A 19,528-nucleotide genomic window follows, 5' to 3' on the forward strand; every position below is an offset into this window, starting at 1 on the left:
TCTAGTTAGAAACAACTAGAATATGGGTTTGCCAAAACTCCATGTTTATGATCTTAATCATTATAATCATGATCAACGCGAAACCCACAAACCAACACACTTTATGACATTGACGGTGAACAATTTATTGCTCTAGATTTTTACAAAGGAATTGACGGATGAAACTTTAATGTTTCAATGTACCATTTGCATAATGTTCAAAATCTCATTTTCATTCTTTTGAGTGATCTTAGTGAAATTGACTAATACCATGTCATTTCTATCTAATTATATCCAGTTCTTTATTTTCCATGAAGTGAGATCTCCGTTTGAAATTTTTTTCTTTAACCTTTGTTATTTTAAAATCTTACCAGTGTTTACTTGATGTTGATTACATTGATCACTCAAGAATTTTCTCATATTGTTTTTCTCTTATGTTAAGTTGCTAAAATGTTTGAAAGTAAAGCCTACCTTCGATACTGACTAGAAGAGACCCTTCAATACTTTTATATAAGTATTTGATTGTACTTCATGAGAAACCACACAAACACTATCACATCTATCTTGATGTTATGGGAGGAGAATCTTTGCTCGGGATCTTACTACCTTTATATCAAAGTATCTTTGATATCACAACTTATCCAAAATTTTCTTATATTTGATTCTATCTTTTACTTTAGATACACATTGGCAATAAAATCCTCAAGGTTTTGGGTACTACCAACCTAGACCAACATTTCGCAAAGTTTGGTTTATGATTTCGCTTACAATACCTATAAGTGGATGAGACCCAACCTTAGCCTTGGTTATTATAGAAGTTGGATACATGTTTGATACTAATGTTGGAAGCTCGCAATTTGAAATATATGTGAAGTTACCGTTGACGTAGTAGGTGGCTGACGACTGTTTATTTCTCTTTGATCGAGGCAAACACTCATGAATTTTGCATGTGGCAGATTGTGATGACGTCTCTTTAGTTTTCACCTTTCTACATGGCATAACCTAATTAATAGATGTTTTAAATTCAAATTTGATGCCATTTATAAAAGGGGTTTTGATGGTTCCTTATCAGTTATTTTGATCTTTGTCTTTGTCTCAAGAACCCTAGCCCTAAATCGACGAGTTTCTCTACAAAAGTCTTACCTTGAATCATCATGTCTAACATAGACAAGTTTAGTATTGAGTTCTATTCCGCATATGAAGATCTAATCAAATAACGTATGGTTTAATCCATTTATTAGTGCTTATCTGGAAGAGCTATAGATGCTTGTTGAATGTTTCTATTGATTTGTTCTACATCACACATTAATAGCTTCTTTTACGATTCCAATAAAATGGTTATCCTCGGCTTGTTCTACTTTTGTTTACATCAAGGATCATAAATTAATTACGTTTCATATGGAAACGAAAGGCGATAGGAATCTCATGAAGAAACAACTTACTCAGATTCTCTAGCTTGAATATGATGGCCCATCTGAAACTCCAACGCCTGATCAAGTTCTTTCATTTTTGAATGAAACAGTGTATAATCCTTCGGTTACACCTATCGTTGCTTTTCTAAAGTCTAATTTACCATCATTATGGTGTTTCTTCTTTGGAGTGTTCCTAACTTCTTCATCCGACGTCCGTTTCCGTCAGACTTTTTACCGTTGCGCTTCTATTGTTGAGACCTTCGATTCTCATTTAGTTTGTGTCGGCTAAAAGTCTCTCGATCTCTATTTCGAGTTTTTAGCTGTCTACTGCTACATCCGTAACTTAGAAAAATCATAAGTTCCCCATACGAAGTCAGATTTGGATGTTCTTTTCATGTATGTTTACGGTTTAATGATATCTAAAACTTTCATTTAGACACCTAAGGCTAAACATTACTGTATTGAAACTTTGCGTTTTACGTCTATCAGTGTTGCCGGTTTTGCCGAGAATCTTCGGTTGGTCATAACTTCTTCGTTATAACTCGGATTCTAGGGTTCTTTATATGTACGAAAACCTTGATACGATTCCTAATACTTTATTTAACCCAAATAAGATTTTAGGAAAGTTAATTTTTGACGTAAATTTGACTTGTGATCCATCATATTGTCTCGGAATATCGGGTTGTCACAATTTATTTATGTTCTTTGGACTGAATATATTATTCAATTTTCTCAAGTCCAACTCTGTAAGAATCAGAAACATCATCTGAAGAAACAATTTATTCACATTTATAGCAATCAGCATCAATTTCATCTTCTTTCAATTCAAGAAAAGGCAAAATCATTTTATGTAAACCTTTACCTATTTCACAATCCAAATGAAGTTGAGTAATATTAAAATATAAATGTTTAGCAATCAAACAAAAAAATGTTTCTCTATTTCAAAAGTTCTCTATTGTCTCTCTTAAGCAAAATAATATCACCCTTAGATATATTAAGCTCTGCTTCCATGCCCTCTATTCTTATTCTCCTTTCCTCATTCTTAAATGTTACCTTGTTAAGATTATCATTCAGATTAGAATTACTGATATGAGTCCTTTTTAAGCTATCACAAAAATTAGAAATTGTATGACGCAAATCATTTAATTTAGAATCATAATGAGATGTAGGGATATTAAGAGATATGAGAATAGAGTGTACCTTTTCGACCACCTTCTCACATTCGCTCATTTACTCCTTGATTGTCTTTGCAACAAAACAACTATCTAAACCTTTGCCACTCTGAACCATTAAGCCTTTGCCTGCACAATCTTGCTTCTTGGAATTCACCAAAAAAGACCCTCCATGGGTAGGTCTCCTTACCTCATCATCCTCTGAGTCTGTGGACCACACTTCGACTCGACCATCATCACTTTTCTCTTGCACCATCAACATAGGTTTCACATAAGATGCACTTTTCTTTCAAAGTTCGTCTATTTTCTGAGTGTAGTAGTCCTCATCTTTTCCTTTCTGCTTCTTATCATTCAGCTTACGTAGCATGCATTCCTTTGCAGAGTGATTCTTGCCGTGAAAATAGTTACAGTCATAACCAGAATCACCCAACAACTTCTTTTCTTTCTTCTCTTCTTCATTCTGAGAGTTCTTGTAACTCTCCTCTCTTGGCTTTTTCGGAACTGGAATTTGATGGGTTTTGAGCATTACAACATTCCTATGTGCACATGAAACCCTAATTGCTTTGGATCTAGGTTTTTCTCAAGTTATACATGCAAACAAGATTTCCAAAGCAAACCTTTACCCCAAGCATTGCACCACTAATGGAGTCACAAACACCACAACCAAAGAATGAGGGAGAAGGAGATAGAAATCATCTAGGGTTTCTCTTAGGAAGCAGGTAGGCCGATTTATAGAGGCTGGGGTTCCTTTTTATAGTTGAGGCCGCTAAGGTTTTTAGATGGAAACCCTAATTTCCATCCTTAGTCCCTAAGCAGTCTATAAACCCCCATATGATAGGTCATGGACAAAAACTCTATGGGGCTTGCCATAGATTTTCGTCCACCCCCTTTCAATAGAGTCCATCAGCCCAAAACTGCAACTATCACTGATTTACATAATCAGTCCCCATTCTTTTAATCAGTTCCTTTAACCACTAAATTAATTTATGATTAAACACCAATTAAAATAATATGATTACTAATTAATATATTATTCTTATAATATATTGATAAACCATTCATTAACCTCTATGTACAAAACTCAACCTATCCAGTTGTTATGGTGAGACAACCCAAAAGGACCATGCTACAATCAAATCAAGTACATACCAATTATAGTTATGGGCTTAAATACCTAATCCAACAGAATTGCCATGCTTGTACTTATTTCTGAAATAAGAGAAATTCTTCTTATAGAACTTCGTTGGGTTAGTCACCGTCAACACTTTATCTTCTTTTGAGAGTCCATCATCTGAAATGTCAGATTCGGAATCATCAACCATTGACTTCATTCCTTTAGCAAGCAACGCCAAAGATCCAACACTAGAGACAAGCTTTGCTTCCTTAGTAACTTCATCTTCATGAGAATTCAGAATACCAACAAGTTTTCCCAACGAATAGCTTTTGAATTGTTCATGTGCCTTAACAGTGGAAACTATAGACTTCCATTCGGATCTGAGAACATTCATGAACGTGACCTTCTGTTCAATGACTCGTCGCTCAAGATTGTATTTAAGCATTCTGCTTAACAAGTGATTAAAGTGATTGAATGTCTGATCTAACTTCTCATATGGTTTTTGTACAAACGATCCAAACTCCGACAAGAGCGTCATTTGCAAAGAATGTTCCAAGCCGGCATCACCTGAATATAATTCCTCAAGCCTATCCCAAACACCTTTTGTAGTGTCGCATGCACTAATAAGATGAAAAGTGTCAGGAGGAAGAGCAAATCGAATAATTCTCATTGCCTTTATATCACACATCAACTTATCCTTCTCATCCTATGGAACGTTAGTGTGTTCAATAATAAGTGTATTATATTCAGCCAGAGTTTTGATTTCTTTTCTAGTACTCGTATGTGTGCACGTTTCCTTCGTCATTGCATGACATATGCTGGAACCATGTTCTTCGATTCCAAGTACGCAATCTTCAAAGTGAAGAGCTCGAACCTCATAATCTTCTAGGAAAAGGATATGAATCCTTGTTTTTAATCCAATGTTGCTTGAGAAATTGAATGAGAGAGAGTGAGGATCTTCGTTAGGAATATTAACGAAAATTCAAAAAAACAAAATAGCTAATCATATGTGTAAACTTGAATCGAGTTCAAGGGAAAACTATAGATCTAGATCTGGGATCTACAATCGATTGAGACGATTAAGATAACATGAACAAATATGAGTAAATTGTAAAACCCTAATGAAAAACCCTTTACTCGACATAATAATAGCAAATTAATTACACTATCTCCTGCTCTAATACCAATTGTGAGAACAATAATGATCGATAGATTCTATATTTATGCGATGAATTAAAGACAAGAAACAACAATGATTAAAAAGGTGTCGAATGATTATTAATCACAGCAATAGAATAGTTCTTGAGGGGGAACTACTATGTACTTCATTTAAAAAGGTGTAACCCTAAAAGTTATGTTGAATCGTCCGGTCCAGTCCGATTTTCTAAAAATGGATTTGTGTGGGTACCCGTTTACGCTCATCCCTACTGCTGGACATGTCAACAAAAACGTGTCTTCAATTAAATCATGTTTCAAGACTCAACTTCCTCCTATTTTGGATATTGTTCTCCATCTATCCACAAATGCTCCACGTGTTTCGTATGTGTCATAAGGGACAGATAAGGGTGGTTCGTTGAAGGTTAGAGGAGTAGAAGATAAAGGTAAAGTGGTAGGTAAGATCTTTACTCAACAAATTCCAATTCCACTTACAGTGAAGCTAAACTTTGAGTACAATGGTGACTTCTTATGTCGAAGTTGATGTCTCACAAAAAGTTTGGTAATTAAGGAAGGAGGAAGTTCTTTGATTTTTAAACCTATTGGTGTTTCAAGTAAATACAAAGGCAAAGGTCTTGAGCCAACAGAGGAAGAGAAGAGGAAAATGAAAGAGTTGCAAGCTGCGAAACTACGCCAACTGAATAGTTTCTTGAGACAAAGGGTGAATGATCCTAGAGGACTGAATAAGGGGGATGCAAATAAGTTATGGAATGACGAGACTATAGAGTTAGTAACATATGTAGAATCAGATGGTTTTGAAAAATTTCCAAAACAAAGCTTCATAATTGAAAACTCTCCAATGTTGCAAGTGGATTTTCCTTTTATCCCAACTATGTTCACTTTTATTTAGTTCAAGCTTGCTGATAATTTTCATGAAGATGAAATTTCAAGTTTATGAAAATGAGATTTCATGCCATTCTTGGGCAAAATGAATAAGTAGTCTAGTTTTTAAAAAAGATAATGAAGTTACTCTCAATATCGAAGGACGTTCTGTTTGAGGAGTGATTGCAGAACTATCGATACAAGGTTATAAGAGTTGAAAATAGTGTATATGAGTTCACTATTGTTGATTTTCTTTTGAAGAACTTAAACTATTTGGTCACATTTGCGTACATGATCAAGACGTTGGATGATAAGTATGTGACAGACAAGAAGGTATATGTGATTAGATATTCCTATCTTAAGAATTACATCGACTGCTACTTAGCTCATATTGGTCTATTTGACTTTGAGATTGCGAAGGTCTACAACGAGGCAGAGAAGCCAAAGATTACAATTGATAATGTGAATTTGAAGCAGTATGCCAATGGGGAGCTAATCTTAAAGCCGTTGGGAGTGGTTTTCCAAGGACAGAAGATCAAGGGAAAACAAAAAGAATCATTTCCTTTACACACACATGAAGCAGATGTATTCTATAGCAAATTTAACAAATTGGTTATTCAGAATTGCGAATTGTAAGAAGAACTTTCATGCTAATAGACAAGAGAATCGTAAGCATATTTGTTGGTACTTGGAGATAAGGAAGACAAACATGGAAGCGATGAAGTCACTGCCAACAGTTTGAAGACTTGAATAATTTTCGCAAAGGGGGAGAATGTATAGTTCATAAGTTGAAAAGTTATTCTTATGCAAAATCTTGTATTATAATCTCAGCGTAAGTTGCAAAGTTATTCTTATGCAAAGTTTCTTAGTATATTTTGTATATGTTTATAGCATTATAAATAGTGCTGCAACATAGTTTACAAAAATGGGTTTTCCACTTCATATTCTCACTATTGTAGTTGTACTTGTCTTCCAGATAATGAGATCTTAAACATATTTATTTACTTCTCGTATTCATTTTTCTGTTTGAAATCAATACTTGATTGAATTCTTGTCTCATCAGTCTTAAGTGGAAAAGTGAGCAGAGATGGGTTGATTTGTCTTCCCTTTGGGTCTAGATTTGAAATATCACAAAGGGATATTTTATAGGCCTCTTACTAGGTCTAGTAAGAGGTTAGGACTGAATCGATTCGAATCAATGTGTTTTTTCTACCACCAAATACACCTCTTACCTCGTCCTCAAAGATCTTATTCTGTCCCTTAAAAAACGATGTTGGCTGAGAATTTACCCTTATCTGCCCTTCTCTCCTTCTTTTAGCCTACGAAGGATTTCTTCTTTCTCCTTACCCTAGAGGCAATTTCTTCCAACAACTCCTCCCACCTCCAATATATATGCCTTCCCACCACCGTCAGATGTCATCTCTCTTAAGCTCCAGTCTCCTTCTAGTGAAAGGAAAAAACCTAAATATTACTTGTTTGCCCTTATTCTCATTCGCACGCCCAAAATCAAGAAGGGGATCTGGCAACCAAGGGGACTTGAAGCCACACAACCATTGCCACTTGTCTATTTCGGCCAAAGGAAACACGGTCGATGAAGAAACATCTTTGGTAAGTGATATTTCATCTTCTGCGTTCTGTTTTTCTTTCAATCTTACCATTACCGATTCTATCAATGTTGTAATTGATTATACTTCAAATCCTTCCTTCTCTGTAAGGAATTATCACAATACAAATTCATTACAATCTTCCTTTAATAGTTTACATTTTTCTTTTGAAACTTAAAACATAGTTTTGACTTTATTAATGGAGATAAAAATGCTACAATGGATACAAATTATAGAGCTTAATTCAATATGAAAAACAACAGGTTTTAATTTCTAAAATCATATGTGTATTACAACAAATCGATGATGAATTTACTTTAAGAAATGAAGCTCTTTAATCAGATATCATTAAGTTTGAAGTGATGTTGATTTCTCAAATTTATAGCCTCATTTGGTACTTGGCCTGAATTCTCAAATCATAATGCGGTTTTTTTGTCTAATATATCCTACTATACAAATAAAAAATAATTTTTATTAATGAGATTATAGGGGGAAAAATGTTTATGTGATTATAGGGGTGAAAAAGGGTTTTGCAGTGAAAAATGTGGATGCCAAGAAATGATTTCGGATGGATTGATGAACTCAGATCATATCTGTTAATGATCATTTTGACCATTTATCTTCATGTCACACCTGTTTCAGGTATGAGCTAATTCATTAAATTCAAGTTTTCATTTTTGGGTGGCCACGACATGTTGGAGCCTCACCACAACGTGGCGATACTTTCATGATCGCGGGATTTTACAACTCGCCATGAGTGCCATGGAATGGCAACTGATTTTGGGGGAAACCCTAATTCTTGGGGTTTGGGCCCTATTTAAAGGACATTATGGCTAGGTTTTCATGATCATTCAACCTCCATTACCTTCTCAAGATCAGAAACCTTAACCCTAGCCTCCCTTGTTGAGTGTTATGCTTTTTGTGGTATTTGTTGCATTTTGAAAGAAGAAGAAGAAGATGTTACCTCAAGGATCAATCAACAACTCCTCTCCATATTTGGAATCACTCTCTAGTCCATTTGTAAGTCCTTAAGTTTATATCTAGGTGATTCTTTGGTTTTAGATCTAGTTTCTTAGGATATTTTGGTCCATAAGCAATGTTCGGTTAGTTTGAAGTGATAAAAGTTGCAACTTTATGACTCTCTTGAGTCCCATGAACAATATATCTTGTAGATCTAGACTTTGGTTGGGGTTCTTGACCTTGCATGAGTTTTTGGTCACTTTTAGCTCATATTGAACTAAAATGGATTCTAGAAATGCATTGGGCATGAATGTCCATAAAGCACCCACCTTTATGTTAGATCTAGTATTGGAAACTCTTTTGGAAGTGGTTGAGTTAAGGACCTTTCGAATTAAGGAATTAATGATTAATTCCTTGTTGTATTTTACCTTATTTGGTCCTAGGGTTTGAGATCTTGATCTCTTTAGGTGTCTTAATGGATAAAGTTTCCAACTTTATCCATTTGGTCCATAGAATGGACCAGATCTAAGTTGTGGAGCTCTTAGAATCAAAGAAAAAGGCTTAACTCATTAAGAAGTTGGAAACCCAGTGCCCACAGCATGGTCTTAATTCACCACGACGTGGCGACTAGGAATTTCCCGATTGAATTGGTGTATGAGGGCCACGACGTGGTCATGGATGGCCACGATGTGGCGGTTGACTAAAGTCAATGTTGACCATTGAATTTGACCGCTGACTTTTGAATTGAGTTGACTTTTGGTCAAACACCTAGTTTTGGAAGAACTAAGGGCTTACCTTGTGTAACTACATATGTAGTATGTAGCATCGGTATTATTGGCAGTGAGAGCTGTAGCAGCTAAGTATCGACTAAGAGGTTGAAGGTTTGTATTTGATTGGATACACTTCAAGTATGAATAAGAAACGTAAAATTAATCTAAGCAAGATAATCAACAGAAAGTAAATAACACAGATGTTCTCCAAATTGCTCCTTTCACCGAGAAAAGAGGTTTTTTCTTCACCAAGAAGACAGGTTTGTCACAAAGACACCTGACACAAAGCCGTGTTCTACGTCCATTAGGATTTTGCCTAATGTTGTATATATACTAATCTATACATGTATATCCCTTGATTGAAGGGATTGTATCTAATCTATACTAATGATCAAATCCTTATCACAAAGATTACAGATATGATATCTATTCTATATCTATCTATAATAATTTCCTAATATACAAAAGATTACAATTAGATAACTATGCTAAGTGTTGACGTTGTTGAACTTGAGACGTTGGCGCTGTTGACTTGTATAAGCTGACGCTGACAGATCGGCATGTCATATGTTTGACTCATCAGATCATAAGGTGTGATCTTATAGAGGTGAGTCTCTTCACTGTACTCGTGGGTCGAAGGCACCAATGTCGGCCTACTCAGCATCAATATTTTTCATTGATTAGTCTTCCATTTCAATTTTAACATGTTCAAACAGTCCTGGAAATATCTTCTGATTAGCCTCGTGCACTTCACTTGCCACTAACTCGCTAAGATCGGGTGTCACAAAACCCCCATATCCGTTTGATGGTCTTCCTCAAGTACTCACAATTTTTCTAAAACGTAATACATGGGTATTAAGACATTAATACTTTAATCATTTATACATTTATTTTTATTACTTGGATTGTTCATACATTTGCTTCTATTACTTGGATCATTCATACATTTACTTTTATTACTTGAACCATTCATACATTTAGTTTTACATTAACTCATCAGTCCCTCAGGATTTTTCATGATTCTTTCCTACTCAAATGTCGATCATGTGCTTCAAATAGTACAGTCCCTTACTACCTTTCACACCGATGGATATTTGTTCCGAGAGATCACACGAAACTTCCCTATCTACATGATGGGTCCAATACTTAACTACTTATTTATCGTTTTATTATTCTTGCTCATCATGAGTATACGTGCCTACTTTATCATTTTATATTATCTCAATTTTTCTCTTATAGGCAACGTACACCATGGATGCATGACGATGCATACTCTCGACCCAATATAAGCCTTTGAGAAGTTGATTATACCCTAAAACCACAACCCAACAAGGAACATGAAGTAAGGTCAAATCAATTCTCTAAACCTACATGATCCTATATGTTTACGATCATGTCATTCAAGATACAGACCGCCTATAAGGATCAACTGAGTACTACTAAAACACATACTTCACATAAGGCACATATAAAGCACATAAGCACATAAACATCATAGGCACATATGCATCATAAACACATAAGCATTCTACTAGGAATTCCAACATACAAAGATTACATATATTAACACTTCTAGCATATAAACATTACATATATCTTAACACTTTGACATAAGACTCTTTGTGAGTAAGTGGCTCACTACCCGTTGAGCTCCGTATGACTGCACACTTCACATTCTCTTTCTTTTTCTCAAACTTTAACTTTAATTTTTTTGACTTGTCAAATTCTCATTATTAAACTTTTTGAAAAAATTTGAGCCTTGGTTTGAGTTTAAACATACAAGTGTATGTCTAAATCCCTCAAACTATGTTCTGATACCAACTTGTAATAACCCAATTTTTATTTATTAAAACATAATGTTAAATCTCCGTGAAATAAAATCAATCGTTACACTTTTAAAAATACAATTGAGGTTATCAAAAGCCAATCGTTACTCTTTTAAAAAATAAAATTAAGGTATGTAAGACTCTTATAGTCGGTGTATACTATACATTCTATCTCATTTAGGTGGTGCCTTTAGATCATGTAGAGTAAACAACGATTGTCAGATGTCGTTTCTTGATGAGTATAACTTCAGAGCAACTTGAAAGAAATCTTAAAATGGGATTGTCAGTCGAATGAAGCCCTATATAGAGGCGATATGCTACCATATATGGCTGATTTTATGCGATTTTAGAGATTGTGTTGCTAATTTACTTTCGATTTAGAGGGAAATTAATTGAAATCTAGCTGATTTTTCTACGTTCATGATAGATATGATGGGCAAAATGGGAAGATGTGTAGTAGAGCTTGAATGGAATAAAAAAAAATCAAGATGAGATTCCCTTGAATGAAAACACCATGTTCAGGGGATGAGATTCCATTTGGAATGAAGATATCATTTCCTTACTCCAACCAAACACACATTCGGCCATTTCTGTATGAATGTTTTATTCCTTTCCTTCCCTAATTACCCCCTACCAAACACGCCTTTAGTCAATTTCTATTCTTTTGTCATTCCATTCAATCCAACCAAACACGTCCCAAAAGACTTTAAACACCAACAACCTATACATACTATGTGACACATTCAAACACTTACAAACCAGTGTTGTCTCTCGATATGGTCAAATATGGACATTGTTTTAGCTTGACTAGGATTTCCAATGAAATTTATTAATCATTTGAAAAAATTTATATTATTTTTATAATCGATTATTGCTTTATATAATGTAAACTCCCAAGTGATATTCATCTTCACACAACTTATCTAAAAGCATCTACAATAAACAATATTTTTTTGATGGATTTATTTCATTAAAAATATTCATTTGGTAAACTTATTTTATTAAAAAAGCTTTTTCAAATTGCCTATTCACAGGACCTCCAATAAATTGTCTATTTTGAATTGGTTGAAAGTTGAAACCTATAAAACTCACATAATCACTAAAAGGGTCTTCGACGAAAAATACTTGTTAATTAATAAATGAGAAATTAAATATCCTCCTACCATTTATTTCTACTTTTCCTCCTACCGTATCAAATGTTGACATGTGTCACTTTTAGTTACACATTTAATGAAATTAATAATCATTTAATCCATTTGTCAACATTTAATATGATAAGAGAAAAAGTATGAACAAATGGTAGGAGGATATTTAATTTCTCTTAATAAATTCGTTAAAAGAAAAAACTTTCTTTTTTTATTTTCAGTAATTCTTTAGGTTAAAAAAAATTATTGAAAAAACTCATTAAAACTTCTATTCTAAATTGAGCAATATTGGCTCCGCAAAGAGTGGGGTCAATGGTTCTTAAATTGAGCAACCTTTGCTTCCACGTCATTCAAGCTTCGCAACCACCATATAAAACTCCCTGATTTCTATTGGTCCACAATCTTCTGACTCGGATTATTCATTCATTTCATTTAAAATTTAATAATTTATTCCATGAAATAAAATGATTAGCAACTAGCAAGTGAAAAGAGTATGCGGCTCAAAGTTTTGCTTCTCTAAGAACATGACACGTGGAATTCTGACGTTTCTCCGTCTCCTTTGGGGCCAAATATATATCCATTTTCTCTCCCCCAAAATCAAATCAGCTCTATCCGTTTTATCCAAAAATTTCATTTTACTACTTTGCTTTCGTTTCTCAGCATGGAGATGTCGTTGATTTCAAGTTCTCCGGCCACCGGAGGAGATTTTTCTCAATTGGGCAATAGTTATAACAACACTAGTCTGATTTTCATCTCTTCATCTGCCACCAAGTCGCAGATGGGTTTTCGTCAAATAATCAGATGCCCTAATCTTCATATCAAGGTGGCTGCTCGATCTCTTTCTCATTCTCAACCTGCTGCTTCCACCACGGTTTCCAATCCCGTAAGTTCCTAATCTTAACTCTTTCAGAAAGTTTTGCTAGATTCGGATTGTTGGTTATACCCTTTGCTCACTTGAATTAGATGATTAAACTTCGTTGTAGTAAAAAATATTGCGATTTAATTCTGTTTTATGAGCCATTTTTGATCCATGGATACTTGTTGAATAAGCAGAAAGATAGCGTGAAGTTATACGTTGGATTACCGATGAATTCAGTTTCCGATTGCCACTCAATAAACCATTCAAGAGCAATATCAGCAGGACTTAGGGCTTTAAAGTTATTAGGAGTCGAAGGTGTAGAGCTCCCAATTTGGTGGGGAGTTGCAGAGAAAGAAGCAATTGGAAAATACCAATGGTCAGGCTACCTTACTCTTGTAGACATGATTCAAAAAGCAGGTCTTAAGCTTCACATTACCCTTTGCTTCCATGGCTGCAAACAAGAAAACATCCACCTCCCTAAATGGGTTTCTGAAATTGGGGAATCTGAACCGGATATTTTCTTTGCTGATCGCTCAGGGAAGCGCTATAAAGACTGTTTGTCTTTTGGTGTTGACGATCTTCCTGTTTTTCATGGCAAAACCGCCATGAATGTCTATCAAGGATTCGTGGAGAGCTTCAAGACGTCCTTCTCTTCATTCATGGGCTCCACAATCACAGTAAGTAGTTAAACAAGCTCCCTTTTCTTAACCTCAACATCAAGATTGATGAATGAGTATCTCCTTTCTGTCAATGTCATTGTTACTGATGGATGAATTTTTACAGGGTATAACAATCGGTATGGGCCCAGATGGTGAGCTTCGATACCCATCTCATCAAGATCAAAACAAGAATAAAATTGGTTTAGGAGCAGGGGAATTTCAATGTTACGATCAAAACATGATGAACAATCTCAAGAAACATTCCGAAAATCATGGAAACCCAAATTGGGGACTTTCTGGTCCACACGACGCCCCAAGTTACAACCAACACCCAATTATCAACACCTTCTTTAAAGAAGAAGGATCATGGGAGACTCCATACGGTGATTTCTTTCTTTCATGGTATTCAACCCAACTTGTATCTCACGCTGACAAGATCCTATCAATGGCTGCCTCCACTTTTAGCGACACTCCAGTCATACTGTCGGGAAAGCTTCCTCTTATCCACTCATGGTACAGAACCCGGTCCCATCCAGCTGAGGTGGCAGCAGGGTTTTGTAACACCGTGAACAGATATGAAGAAATTATAAAAGTATTTCATAAAAACTCGTGTAGAATGATCTTGCCTGGAATGGATCTTTTGGATGAAGAAGAGCCAAATGAGTTGTGTTCGAGTCCTGAGATGCTTCTTGAAGAGATAAGAGATGGTTGCAGAAAGAATGGAGTTGAGGTTTGTGGTCAGAATTTGGAGATTGCAGGAAACAGTGAGAGTTTTGAACAGATTAGGAAGAATTTGGTGGGTGGGAATGGAATTGAGGTGTTTGTTTATCAGAGAATGGGGGCTCAGTTCTTTTCACCTGTACACTTTCCTTTGTTTTCAGCATTTGTTAGGAGAATTAAGGAATTGGAATTGGATTCCGATGATTTGGGTGGAAATGGGAGAGACAGTGTTGTATCTGTACCTGGTAAGAACCGAAAGATGCAAGCTGCATAGAGTTGTACCTTAGGGTATTAGGGTTGTACTTAAGTATTTGGGTGGTAGTTAAGTTAGTTGATTTAGTTAGGTATATATGTGTATATATTAGATCTAATGTTCATAACATTTCATAATCTTCATCTTCTTCACTATTCTTTTTTTTTTTTTTTGCTTCTGTTCATACTGTTCGTTTCTGTATCAAGTGATTCATTCTTTTATCTTTTCTTCAAACAGTCGATAAATTATACTTCTTTCAAGTTTACAGATGGATCCAAAGATACTTGGTTTCAAGTTTACAGATGGATCCAAAGATACTTGTACTGATTCCATTTTGTTAATCAACAACCTTCGATGCAGAATTCTGTTCTATCAAGAAATGTTCATTAACATTCAGAACATTGCTGACATAAGAGTGTGTTTACAAAATAAAATGCTTCTTCAAGTCAATTTGAATATTTGATGGTTAACATAACTACATAAGGATCAATGCTCATTTGTTCCTTAAAGAAATGGTGTTTGTTCCACGATTCAAATTGAAATTGATTTTTGTCACATCTATCATCAATGAGAAAAGTGCTATGGTTAAGTTGTATCATGATTATGCTTCTATACATGTGATCAAGGATAAGAGGATGATTGGAAAGGGTAAAGTGCAAGAAGAGCTTTACTTGAAGAACATTATTGATGATGTTTGTGTTCATGCACTTTCAATTCAGCGGAATAGATGTTTTGATCACCTGTGGAATATATGTCCTTTACCAAGGATTTAGATAAGCCATACTTGTTCTGTTTTCCCTCTATATAAGCAAAAGCGTTTAGCTTTTACGTCTTTGAACAATGTTTCAAGTAAAGCATTTGATTTAATTCATTGTGACACACGGAGACCTTACGATATTGATTTGTATAAGATCACATATATTTTGTTACCCCCTACTTCCCAACCCACCCAACCCATTGTCACATCAACATTTCATTTTTTTTCGACCCACAACACATAGAAACCTTATTTTTTCTAACTCATTCAACTCACTTACCATATCACTATTTTTTATTTAATTAAATTAGAAACTATAAAATTGAATAAAATATAACATTTTTTCTATAAAAAAAACTTTTGCTAATTTAAAACAAATAATAATTCTAAAGCGATTAAGAAAACTACGAATCATGCATTTAAAATAAATGAAATGTTTACAAAAATATATAGCAAAAAAATACAAAATTACATTCACTTGTGTGAATCTAATCACACTATTTTTTTTTTCTTTTGTATTTTCTACAAAATGCTATTTGATAAAAATTGGGCCCAGAAAAAAGAAACTATGCTCCTTTTCTATTTTTATTTTCAATTGGAAGCTATAGAGATCGCGATGGGGAAGATCCGGATTTAAAGGTTGTGATGCCATATCTCCTTTCCAAGTCCTCAATGCATGAGAGTAAAGGTTGAAGCAGGTTCACCAACCTGCACAAGAGCTACCATCTCCCTAAACTGCTAGAACCCGCCATTGAAGGGGCCATGACCCGGTCGTACCTCCCTAAACCGCCGACGAACCCAGCATCGACTCCATCCTCCCTTATAGACGAATGTGAATCTAGTCACACTTGGATTTACCTTATTAAACATGAATCAGAAGTACAAGATACCATTCCTAGTCACAAATATACACACCCTAGAGAAGGACTCATACCACTTTTCTCGCTTGTTATTATCTCAAAGATACACATACAGATACACGAACCTGCTTACTATATATGTAGATATTCACAATTTTATTGAAAAAAATATGCAAAACAAAAAAAGAAATAAAAATATAAGAATTGTCAACGATAAAGCAAGATAAGCTTATACTGTAATATCCTCACATCTACAATAGTGTTAAATTTTATTATTGAGTTTAATTGAAGAAATATTATATTAAAAAAGAACTATAAATAATTAGACTAAACAAATGACATAACTTTGTTTTTCGATATCATCCGATTCACAAGGCCCCACATATCGAGTCTTGAAATATGAGGAATAATGAGCATATTATTCAACTTAAAACATTAACGACAAAAGTAATCACCGCTTTTATCCATTACTCTGATCAATTCAAAGCATTATCGTATGAATTTGTTGCTAAAGAAACAACAATTATGCTTTAAGACCTCAATAACTATTCAAACTGATTTGACTCACAATTAAAAAACATCACCAAAAAATCATCATTCAAAGATAAAAGAATTATTCTTTACAGAGGTAATAAGATATTAGATAATAAAAGAATATGAATTACTTCAAGTTACAATAAAATGACGACAGGAACAAAACTTCGACATTACTAATCCACCAATAAAGATGATATATCAAACCAACATATCTTCTCAAACGATAATGGTGAATGTTGTTGACATTATATCCACCTGAGAAAAAACCTGTAAACCCAAGGTTCCATTGACCATACAATCAAACATCGTTTTTCTTACTTGGAGATAAAGAGAAGAGATAGACAAACCAACCTTACTATATCTTCCGCTAAAAACACATAAACTGAAAAAAGCCTCATGGATTGTCTACTCTTTCTGGATCGACACAATAAACAACATAATCTAATCATTAGTATCACCCTTCAACAATAATCAAAGAAAAATCCAAGTTGTACTCATTCTTGACCTGGAGCCAACATGAGTATACATGTATGAGATCCAAAATCAACAAATACGTAACTAAAAATACATGTTCAGATAAATTAAATGAATGGAAAATTACTACACATGAAACACAATAATAGTAATACGGAGCTAAGCTGACTGAAAAAAAAAAAAAAAAAAAAAAAAAAAAAAAAAAAAAAAAAAAAAAAAAAAAAAAAAAAAAAAAAAGCAATTACAGTGACAATTAAGCACCTTATGCAAATTAATTTTTAGATGCATCAGATTATAGAATGGAGTTTATCCTCTGGAATCGCAAGAAAAAAATAGAAAAGTATGGGAAAGAAGCCTGTTACCATTGTTCCGGACTAAGAATTGATGCAAAGAAGCAAAACGGCGAGTAATCAACATAAAATGCAGGCCCTATGCAAGGACGCTGAAATTAGTACATGTAAAAATCCTAAACTTCACAGTCAAAATAAAAAAATCAAGAAAACCTTACCTTGATATGCATATGATTTCACAAAAAACAACAGATATGAACCGGAGGCGGTGGCGGCTGTGACATTTAGGGTAATTAGAGTGAGGATGAAGGTCAATCATGGTGAAGAAGGTGATGGATTTTAGAACCATCGACTCCAGGGTAGTGATGGTGGTGGACATAGTGATTAGTGGGATGTAGATCAAGGTGGTGGTTACCGAATTCTATTACATTGGCGATGAGTGGTGGTAGCAGAGGCTAAGTATTGGGTAGCGTATTTTAGGGTTTTTGAAAACGGATGGTTGAGAAAGGATGAGAGAGAGTGGAAATGTTTTATACCGGGTACATGGTATTTGACTTATTCAATTGGATATGATGAATATTTGGTCAAACTTTGACATATTCAAAATCTTATTATCTTATGACTTTTTCATAAATATTGACCGGATAAAATTAGTATTTTTTAATGCATAAAGTGATTGTACATATTGCATTATGGTTTGGACGACTTAAAATTCGGTGTTTGACCAAAGATGCTTTATAAGGTAATATATATATATATATATATATATATATATATATATATATATATATATATATATATATATATATATATATATATAAAGAGAGAGAGAGAGTTAGGTTCATGTGAGATGGCCTAATTTTGTGAGACCGTGAGACGCATTTTTTTTTATTTTTTTTAATTAATTCAAGTTCAGAAAATAATATTTAAAAAAAGAATTTTTGGATTTTTTTATTTATTTTGCATTTTAAAATTATTTTTTAGAATATGTACATTGTAATATTCTATTAGAATATTTCACGTATTTAAAAAAAAAAAAAAAAAAAAAAAAACAGGATTTTTTTTATTTTTTTATTATTATTTTTAGTTAATTCAAGTTCCGAAAATAATATTTAAAAAAAGAATTTTTAGATTTTTGCATTTTAAAATTATTTTTAGATTTGGTCTCACGGTCTCACAAAATTAGAATGGTCTCAAATGAACCTGAACCTATATATATATATATATATATATATATATATATATATATATATATATATATATATATATATATATATATATATATATATATATACTTAGGTTCAAATGTTTTCACTATCTATTGTGTGCATGTATGATTAATTTTGGACCAATCATTTTAGTTATTTTAAGAAAGTAATTAATGCATATTAAATGCTGAAGATGTAATTAATATCCATTATATCTTCAACATGTAATATGCATTAATTACTTTTCTTAAAATAACTAAAATGATTGGTCCAGAATCAATGATACATACACACAATAGATAGTGAAAACAAAATAACATAACTTTATATATATATATATATATATATATATATATATATATATATATATATATATATATATATATATATATATATATATATATATTAAAAATGCCAATTCTTATAAGAATAATTCTATAAACTTAATCAAAGTTTTCTAAATCTTGTGAATTGAGACAACTATGGATGATATCCCGTAAATGATAGTTGATTTTCTATTTTGAGAACTAGACAATAATAAGCTTCAAAAAGATGATCAATTTAACAACGTAAGAAATTGAAATTCCATAAAAATACATTATACAATATTCCTTAACAGCGATAAAATCAATTTTCTTGTAAAATCCATAAATTTATCCCATAGTCCTTTTCGAATGAAGAAGACGATCTCGAAAAATGTGAGTGATTATACGTGACCCTAGAAGTCATTTGTGTGGTAACTGAATAATCATGTGATAAATGATCAATTGAGCCCTCAAAATAAGGTTCTCTGCTTCAATTTGATCAAGTCGTTGTGTGGTGACACTATTCATAGTAAGGATCTTAGTGTTTTCGTTCTTTAGTTGGTTAGCTACGCCAATGATATCATCAA

General features: G+C 33.6%; 1 protein-coding gene across 1 annotated transcript; it reads left to right on the top strand.

Moving 5' to 3' along the window:
* The first annotated feature begins 12,604 nt into the window (after positions 1–12,604).
* On the top strand, positions 12,605–14,665 carry LOC145052926 (inactive beta-amylase 9-like). The gene is made up of 3 exons (XM_079000850.1): positions 12,605–12,902; positions 13,073–13,555; positions 13,662–14,665. Exons 1-3 carry the CDS (start codon positions 12,681–12,683, stop codon positions 14,529–14,531), a joined length of 1,575 nt encoding a protein of 524 aa, XP_078856976.1. The 5' UTR covers positions 12,605–12,680; the 3' UTR covers positions 14,532–14,665.
* Positions 14,666–19,528: the final 4,863 nt, after the last annotated feature.

This window comes from Lactuca serriola, chromosome 5 (assembly GCF_051521515.1).
Source record: "Lactuca serriola cultivar US96UC23 chromosome 5, Lser_US96UC23_V15, whole genome shotgun sequence".
In the NCBI taxonomy this organism is placed as follows: domain Eukaryota; kingdom Viridiplantae; phylum Streptophyta; class Magnoliopsida; order Asterales; family Asteraceae; genus Lactuca; species Lactuca serriola.